Source organism: Montipora capricornis, chromosome 12 (assembly GCF_036669925.1).
Source record: "Montipora capricornis isolate CH-2021 chromosome 12, ASM3666992v2, whole genome shotgun sequence".
Taxonomy (NCBI): Eukaryota; Metazoa; Cnidaria; class Anthozoa; order Scleractinia; family Acroporidae; genus Montipora; species Montipora capricornis.
In genome coordinates, this window is record NC_090894.1 from 40,369,730 (window position 1) to 40,379,388 (window position 9,659).

Consider the following 9,659-nt stretch of genomic DNA (forward strand, 5'->3'; position numbering starts at 1 on the left):
GGGGGGGGTTGAGGTTTGTCATTCAGCATTATCACCGTATTCGACCTCGATGCGTTTCTAATTTTTCCCGCGTTCCTCATTTATCTAGTAGTATCTGTTCATGTTTTCAACCCTATTTATGAAGTTCATTAATATTGCCCGCCATTCGTAAAAAAATCCCGATTTTCATAATGCTTCCGAATTGTTGAAATGGTTTTGTTGGTTCGGAATGGTTCCGAAGCTCGCAATTATACACTCTTAGTGTTCATGGTTCCGAAATTTCGTAATGCTTCGTAATGGTCAGGAATTTTTGATGTCTAGGGGGGGGGGATTGGGAGCCGGCACAATGAGGCGAGAGCCTCATTTTTAAGTGACTATTAAAGGAAATAAGATATGTAAAGACGTCATATGGTAAAAAAATCCAATTTTTTGTGTTCATCGGATTTCAAAACTTCATTAACTAAACACTGAGTCACCCTAGTTTTAAGCCGTAACGGGAATTTTTCTATTTAAAATTAATGGTCCGCCATTACTAATTTTAAAATTTTTTATCGAGGATGGAATGACATCAATTAATGACCCACTAGTTCAAGAATGCAATGCATTTGTACGCCACTGATTAATAGCGATGTTTGAAGTGACGTTACCCATTGTTAATATGCCAACCAGAACCTAAATGGCTGTTAAGCCAAGGATCTCTTTTGTTCCATGGTTGGCAAATTTGAATATCAATAGAAATGTGAAGTCAATGCTTGTGAACAAGAAATAGCGCTTTATGCAGCATGGGACTTTCGAGCTTTCAGACTGTTTTGCATACATAATAAATAATGTAGATGCCTTACCATGGTAACAACCTGCAGAGCACATTCTCAAAAATGGACACTTTCGTGGTAGCACTTATTTGTGCTCAAGTTTTAGCTTCAAGGCAAAAACTGCATAACCATGGCCATGACATTCGTATGTTACAAAAGATAACAAACCAAGCCATTCACATCTCCTATATTTGCTTTCTGAGTCCGCTGTTGTTTGGTTCCTCACCGTCATTATCACCTTGCTCATTTGTTATCATTGGGAAGAATGCGACCATTCGACTGTTTTGGTGTATACTAAAATGTAACATGAGGAATGAAGAAAACAATAAAACAAAACAATCAAACGAAAAGTATTGATGCCTTCAAATGTACAACGAGCTTTATTTGCAATGTAAATCAGGTACAACGTCTTTGTATCTGGAATACTTATTCAATTGCATTTAGGTACATCCTGTCTCCTTCGATTACAATGTGGTAAAGTGTAGCATATCAAGGTTACCAGGTTACCGATAATTAAAAAAACAAACTGATTTAAATAAAGATTATTTTTTAAATTTATATTTTTGGTGTTTGGGTTTATATTTGTGTTACACTACTATGCAAATAAAATTTACATAACAGTTAAATACATGATGGAAATGGTATATCTACAACACCCCAGAATTCTGGTTTAAGCTCCTTCCCGATTACTGAGCCCTTCTTTGCATTTCTTAAGTTCATATCATACAGCCAAGACAAGTAAAGTGCATAACAAATGCCACGAAGCAAACTGTTGAATTTTTCGGTTTAAAGGAGCTTTCAAAGAATGCTAAATGATGCAAAACGTCTCAATTTGCTGCTTGTCACCTTCAAGTCGTTTCCTTTTATTCACATAACTGTTTTATTTCAGGATGCATTTGCAACCTTTTTCTAAATTCCTAATAAGCCCCTCCACATAAAGGACCCTCCGCTTGTTCGATTCCCTCTACCGTGAATTTTGAAACTCCAGCTCAAGAACTTCTGATTCAATACAAAAAAACCACACCAAACTGGCCGCTAGCCCTCAGTTTAGGGAGTGTCTAACCTGTTTTTTCGAGTGATGCTAAATCCGAGGTTGAATTAGAACATCTCCCCATATTATTTTGAGTATTCGAGCTCGATTCCCAACCAACCGAGCTCGTTATTTGGAGCGCGATTGATAATCGAGCTCGAATAGGATCTTGAGGTCGATTAACGTGATTCCAGCTCGGTTGCCCAGGAGCAAAAACTCATCCAAAACATTTACCACAGACACTTCTCGGGACAGAAATTCGGTTCATATGTAAACATTTTCGTATGAAGGAAAAATTATTTTCTGCTGGCATAACGAGTTTCACAACTCCTTTATGCTCTTGCACGTAATTGATTTTACACCCCCCAAACAGACTACACCAAAGCACTCCTGTTTGTACTTCTCCAAGGCAGAGTTATCCCCAAGTCAAGTCCCCAGTGCGTAGCTCACCAAGACACAAAAAGACTATTAATTATAATAATTCATATTTGCAAAGGGATGTGTCTCCACCGTCCACTCCAAAAAAGGCACCAGTGTCAGTTCTACCACAGCACACCAAAAGGTGACGATGAACAAGCATCATTTGCAGGTAACAATGCAGAACCTATTGGGGACTTGTCAGAAATTAGCTGGGGTAGAGGGGAGGTGGAAAAAAGAGGAAGGTCACAGTTTTCATTTTACATGTATATGGAAATCATGACATTCAATTAATTTTTGATTGATAATGCCCAAAGGCACTTGAATGTAACTGCACAGGGTAACTGTTTCTTTTTTTAGAGTAGTTATTCCTTCCTTTCCTCTACATCACTACATCACTACATTCCTGGCGTGCATTCACAGGAAAAAGTTTGGATTCCCAGTGTTGGGATAAAATAGGGGTTTTATTGGGAATTTATTGGGTTTTGATTGTGAATTCACAAAATTGGGAAAGTGCTACCAAACCCATTTTAAGGTCAAAGAAATCCCATTAAAATCCCAATATTGGGATAAAGATGACCCATAATTTTCCCATTCTTGGGTTTACCAACAACCCAATTATTTCCCCCAACTGGGATTCTGCTGTCTCAATAATTTCCCAATCCTGGGATTCTGCTGTCCCAATAATTCCTCAATCCTGGGATTCTGCTGTCCCAATAATTTCCCAATCCTGGGATTCTGCTGTCCCAATAATTTCCAAAACCTGGGATTCTGCTGTCCCAATAATTTTTCAAAATTGAGATTCTGTTGTCCCAATGATTTCTCAAAACTGGGATTGTTCTGTCCCAATATTTCCACAATTATGGGATTTTCCTCACTACTGGAGTAAACCATGTGAAAAGCATGTGAAGATCATGTGAAGGACATGTGAAAATTTCACTTGCTTTTTCACATGGGCATGTGTGAAAAACAGTGTGAAATCACCATGTGAAAACCAAGTGAAATGGGATGGTCCTTTTCACATCGTCCATGATGTGAAAAAACTATGTGAAATAGGAAATTCACATCATGCATTGTATAGACTAGGCTTAATGATATGATGTGAAAAACTATGTGAAACCTGTGTAAAAACTATGGGAAATAAGAAAATTCACATCATGCATTGTAAGACTAGGCTTAATGATATGATGTGAAAAACTATGTGAAACCTGTTTTGATTGACGTGTAAACATGTGAAATTTCAGTTTCACATTCTTTTTCACTTTATCTTGATCATCTCAGATCCGCTATACGTACCTGGCCGGACATATCATATATATATATATATGCATGCAGATCATGCGCATGCCCATAGCAGCCTATAGCTTCATGTAGCTGGCCTGATCATGATCGATCATGTGATTAAATTAAAACTGATCATGACATGATCATTACTTATAGCGATCTACTATATGTATATATATAGCTCGGTCGTCAATTTTTCATTAACTTTAATTAGTTTCAAGATGATTTGTCCCAATTAAAATGCAAGCGGCATATATATACACATATATATACGTCAATGTCAAATCATCGTTGCAAGTCCGGATCTGGCACCAGGTCCTAGCCTCTAATGAAACCAAAATGTAGCAATTTCATTAAGCAAATTGAACACAGGCAATTTAACCCTGAAACAACAATTTATTTTTAGTTAACGGTCACCAGGACAGGCTAATCAAATTACAATGTTTAATTATTAAAATATAAAGTTATATATATAAAATCTAGAATAAAGTTTATGTTTTGTATAAACCAAACTATCTATATTATTATAGAAACCCATCCATCACAGTTAATAAATTGAAATAAGGTAATGATGATAATGAAGCATAAATATAATACCGTAAACGTCCATTTATAAGCCGCACTTTTTTTCACAAAATTGAAGCCATAAATCAAGGGTGCGGCTTATCCATGGATACATCCCCACATTTAAAGTTTGGCTACTAAGCACTCGTTCGTTTTGTTTCAATCGAAGGAATTTCAACTTTATGGTGAAACCTTGATTGTTTGTTCTTGTTGGTTTATAGCAATAGAAAGTTACGGGAACTTCAAAGTTTATTGTATTACATTTTTTTCCAAAATCTGCGCTTCTAAATTCGGGGTGCGGCTTATCTACGGATGCGGCTTATACATGGACGTTTACGGTAAAGTAATTATTTAAAAATAATCAATCGACTGGCCAGCAGTGATAATAATAAATTCTTATAAGCGACACTAGTACTTTTAATTTAGTTCAAGATCAAAATATGATCCTGTAAAGAACAATATTTTATTAAAATGTTCAATTAATAAATCAATTTAATTATCATTATAAATTTTTATAAAACAAATTATAATATTATTTCTGATAATATAATATCGTTAATTAGTATATCAAGCCAGTGGACAGTGTGTTATGCGCTGATTGGCTACTCAAACTCGGGATAGCATGTGCTATTCACCTCCCAGTGCACAAATGTATTTGCAAAAGACTTTTTTGCAGTATTCTGAGAGATAACAAATCAATTATTTTGGGGATTCTATCTCACTGGTTTGGTATATACTAAAACACCACCACTAGCCACCTCCACTGCAGGGAATAATAATTATTGTTAACTGGTATGTATATTATAAATTATATGTAATCAAAATCTAAACTGACTTTTGCCATTCGGCGCCTCTTTGCTGGTAATGGCGCAGGGGTATGGACAGCCTCACCAACAGGTACATACGCATACCCCTTATATTTGCAATAGTTTGTTGGCTCTGTTTGTTTGTCGGTTGGTGTAACCTGCAGGTCTTGGCTTTCCTTGCTGATTGCCGTTTTCTCTGGTTCCTTGGGCTTACTTTGTGTTGCCATTTTCTCCTGTTCCTTGGTGTTACTTTGCTTTGCAGTTTTCTCCGGTTCATTGGGATTAATTTGCTTTGCCATTTTCTCTGGTTCCTTGGGCTTACTTTGTGTTGCCTTTTTTTCAGGTTCCTTGGGGTTACTTTGCTTTGCCGTTTTCTCCAGTTCCTTGGGCTTACTTTGTTTTGCATTTTTCTCTGGTTCCTTGGGCTTACTTTGTGTTGCCTTTTTTTCAGGTTCCTTGGGGTTACTTTGTGTTGCCGTTTTCTCCGGTTCCTTGGGCTTACTTTGCTTTGATTTGGCCACATGTTTCAGCAACTGGTTTTCAGGCCAGTAAAATTTTTGACCAACCTAATTATAAAGAAATTAAATACGCAAAAATGTTAGTGATAAATGGCTATTAATCCCTGACGTTAATCCTGGCTTGTTTTTACTTGTACTTACCTGGATTTCACAGAGATATTTCTCTGTGTTTGGTCCCGTCAGCTCGACTTTATCGTCACTTTTCAGAAAGTTGGACTGCATGACCAGTTTTTTAAAGTCACCTTGAATTAATTCAAAAAGCAGATTATATTAGTACATAATTATGTCATAAAATTCTGGTAATAAATTAAATAAACTTAATAAGTGGTTTTGGCATGCTGGGTGGGCTTATGCAACTGGGGTACGTAGGTTATATCCCATGGTTGGAGGCCGGGGGCCTTATAAACAGCAATAATTACTATTACACTGTATAAAAAAATTTGGAAATGATCTCATAAGTCTTACACGTTTAATATATATTGCTGTACACACAAGCTTATTAATGAGCAGCCTTCTCAAAATATTTTTCGGGAGCAGGTCATAAGGAAGGTGGAGACGGTTTGGTGTTAAGGGCACCCGAGCGAGTGCCCAAAGGATGCAAGCTTCTAGGAGGGTCTTGGGGCATGCTCCGCGACGGATTTTTGCAAATTTAGACATTCACAGATGCAATTTTGTGCAGTCTGGTGGACATTCACATATGGAATTGACACTTGCTTGGAGTCTGATAAGAAATACTGGAATGCTAGTTAAATAAACATTTCATGTGCGCCAGGCAAAAAAATATCGTGGACACGAATTTGTACGTCAAACAAACTTTTTTCAAGCTTTTAGAATATCTCCAGTGACTTCACGTTTGAGCTAAAAATGTATTGTGTCTGACATTTACTGACTGGAAGGAGACGGTCAAGCTTTCTGAGGAGGCGGCTCATTGAGCCGTCGACCGGCCGATTTTGAGAAGGCTGAATGAGTGACGATATACTGCAAGGAGCCTATAAGTGTCACTATTCAATTGTGTCACTATTCAATTAGAAACCGTGGATAAACTATCCTCATCTTCTGATTGGATAGTCTGAATTAATTAAAAGTACTAGTGGTCACACGTTTGGGTTGCTGTAAGATCTGATCAGGCAGGGGTTATACTGTACTTACTGTCTGCTTTGGATGTTCAGAGAAAAGTTGCCCGGGCAATTTTCCTTGCACCATCCATTACGAACAGCTCCTCCCTGTAAACAAGGAAACTTAATTAACTGGTTGCAGAATACAATAAACCAGATAGACAGTATCAAGTATTTTCTTGTAATCAGATCAGTTTGAGATTATTATTGCCGTGGTTGGTCAATTTGAAATAATATCTGGCCTATAATCTATTGATTGTGCAAGAAAATGTACTTTTAGTGTCCGCCTTGAATTTTGTTAAAGAAGTGTCCACTGTCCGCCTTAAAGAGAGTTTAGTTACAAACAAACAAGTGAGATTCGGCCGGGACCAGCCATTCATGTCTGCCTTAGCGAGGTGTCCGCCTTACAGTGGTGTCCGCTTAATTAGAGAGAGTTTACTGTATTACAGGATAAGATGCTATTGATGTATAATTACATTGCAACATATTTTTACTTACGATGAAGTGAAAGAAAATCCTGTGTCCTGATCATCTTCTTCAACTTGATCATGACCTGCAGGATCATCAACTTTAAGAGTCTGCTCAACTTGGATGAGTGTTGTATTCACCGGCGTGGAGTTTTCTTCAGCAACAACTACTGGCCTCTGGCAGGCCTCATCTTTGTATTTATTCATCTACAAGTGAAATGATTATAGAGTTGAGTCCAGTTATCTCCAATTTTCAAGGGAAACTAAAAACAGTTTGAGATTGCCGATAGTAAATATGACTGAAAAACAAGGGCAAGGGAAATAGGTTTCGGGGATCGGCGTTGGAGATAAAGAGGTAATATAATAACATTTCCCCTGTATTTAAATAAATTAAGGAATTTTATCATTTGCCAATTAAAAAAAATATTATAATGGCCGTGGCTGATACCAGGGCATCAAAAGAATTAGAACCCTGCTCTAATAAATTATTATTGGTTCCGACTTCAGACTTAAACCATCAATAACTTGAGCCTCCTCATGCTAACTCAAAGTAAATTTGTTTCCCTTCAGGTTTTTTAGTTACTAACTTCCTTTAATCTTATGGTTCAAGTTATTGTGAGTCATGCAATACACTGTAAGCTATCCACTTACACTTGGAGTTGAGAAGTTGTATTAAAAAAGACAACTAGATCCTAAGCTACCTGTCTGTCATAATTAGTCATTACATTAAGTAAAGTCAAGATCAGTATACGTAACTGGTTTTGACTTAAAATATACAATATCCATATGCATATGATATGAATACTGACAATGAAGATCAAAAGTTAGACACTGAAGCTTACCTTTCTAGCACGCTTCCAGAATTTTGTATTTTTTATTTGATTCCTTCTATAAATCAAACTTTCAGAAAGCCTCCTTCTTATAGTATGGGCATGACCAGGGGAAGTGCATTGATTACCTTGTAACATGAATATTATAACACTCATTAATATTCATAACGAAAATTGAAAAGGAATGAATAATTTTTTGATTGCTTAATGAATATCTGTAAACCGGATACAGATTTTGTCCGGATTTGGTTAACTAGTACTTTTCCTTTTTTCCTCTTACACCCCACCCACCCATCTACATGTATGCACATATTTTTTTAAACAACAATATTGTACCTGTAGCTTCCCTGTAACTACTTACACAAAGGTCCAATCAATTCTGGAGTGACTTACTAATACAGTTGAAGGAAACAGTCGAACCCTATATTAAGCGGCCACCCATGGGGACTTTGATAGCTGGCCTAATAAAGAGAAGTTCCAGAAGTTCTAGATATATATATACCTTTTTAGTAAACACTTCCAGCGTTTTCATGTTAATCTCTCGCATGAGAGGAGGGTTCTCCCAAATGCCACATTTCCTGGCAGACTCCCTCAACACAAACTGAAAATAATTGAGAAAACAACAATTGTTAAATAGGCCGGCCCAGTCCAAACTTATGTGTTTGTGTTTGGCTCCATTTTCAAATGTCTCCACATGTACAACTCTCTGCAGCGTGCGTTGTTGTGTGGACAATAGACAGTGTGCGCTTTGTTTCAAACTAAGTATATATATTTTAAACGCATCGGTGTGGACGCGCGGGGCCTAATCAGTCGGATGGCCATTAATTAATGATCGTCATTCGGCTTCATACATGTAGTGATCTGTATCACCCAAATCTTCAATTTGAAATCTCACACTTTTAAGTCGACAATTTTCTCGATTGATCCGCGCTCCAGCTGAGATTATAAAGTTTATTTGTAAAGAATACGTACGTGTAATATGCACGAGTAAAAGAACACGAGAAAGATAAATCTATTTCAAGATCTTTCAAGATTCGGTTGTCGCAAGTTGTAATAAATGGCTAAATATAATTAAGATTGGACTTACCCGAAATGTTTGTTGGGCTTTCGATCCTTTGCCCTTTGCCCCTCGTTTTGCCAGAAGATCTTCTGTGCTATAAGCGGTGGTGCCGGTGGAAACGATGTCGACTGCCCCAGTGTTCTGTGCAGACTCTTCGTCAGAAGTGGGTGAACTAGATGTAGATCGAGAGCTCGTGCTTGATGAGTTCAACGCATCCGTTTGCTCGTTGGAGGTAATCGCTGCCTGTAGTTGTGTCGTTTGCAAAACGCTGGACAAAGCATTTGGGTTTGTTTTCAACAAAGCGAGAAATTCGCAAATTACTTTTTGCTCGTGATTTGCCATTTCAAAATTAAAGAAGCTACGAGAACGATTCTTTTAGATCGAAGTATCGAGATCAGTTATAGGAACCGCGTGCACGAACACTACACTTTTGGCGCTGTTCGTTTTGAAGTTCTGATTGTATTACATGTATGGTAAAGGTGGGGTTATTAACCGACAACTAATGATTCACCCCAGGGGGCCCTGGCGCTTTTTAGTTAATTATTGCGCTTTATCCCTAAAAAAAAAAAACTTATGTACTTTGTAATAAAAATTAAAAACGAAATACGTTTCTGGGGTGATTGAGTCACAGATTGTACGAGAGCAACTTCCATTCACAGTTTAAATTCCCTTGTCGGTTACGCACGCACGGTGAGCGCTCGGGCTTCCTGTGTACTACGCACCGTATATGGTAAACGAAAGGTCGATTAGTGACATTCGAGATCTGTTATGCAACGC

The 9,659-nt window shown here is 37.6% G+C and overlaps 1 protein-coding gene across 1 annotated transcript; it reads right to left on the reverse strand.

The window, feature by feature from the left end:
• Positions 1-4,894: 4,894 nt before the first annotated feature.
• On the reverse strand, positions 4,895-9,224 carry LOC138025881 (putative uncharacterized protein DDB_G0271982). Its single transcript, XM_068873031.1, has 6 exons — positions 8,910-9,224; positions 8,325-8,423; positions 7,024-7,199; positions 6,611-6,633; positions 5,552-5,652; positions 4,895-5,458 (listed from the first exon to the last, which is right to left on the reverse strand). Exons 1-6 carry the CDS (start codon positions 9,222-9,224, stop codon positions 4,895-4,897), a joined length of 1,278 nt encoding a protein of 425 aa, XP_068729132.1.
• Positions 9,225-9,659: the final 435 nt, after the last annotated feature.

Excerpts from the sequence above, each read along its gene's own strand:
- LOC138025881 (XM_068873031.1), bottom strand. The coding sequence starts at position 9,224 with ATGGCAAATCACGAGCAAAAAGTAATTTGCGAATTTCTCGCTTTGTTG. Across the intron at positions 8,424-8,909 it reads AAGCCCAACAAACATTTCGG|TTTGTGTTGAGGGAGTCTGC; the intron begins GTAAGTCCAATC and ends AATTATTTTCAG. Across the intron at positions 5,459-5,551 it reads AATATCTCTGTGAAATCCAG|GTTGGTCAAAAATTTTACTG; the intron begins GTAAGTACAAGT and ends CTTTATAATTAG.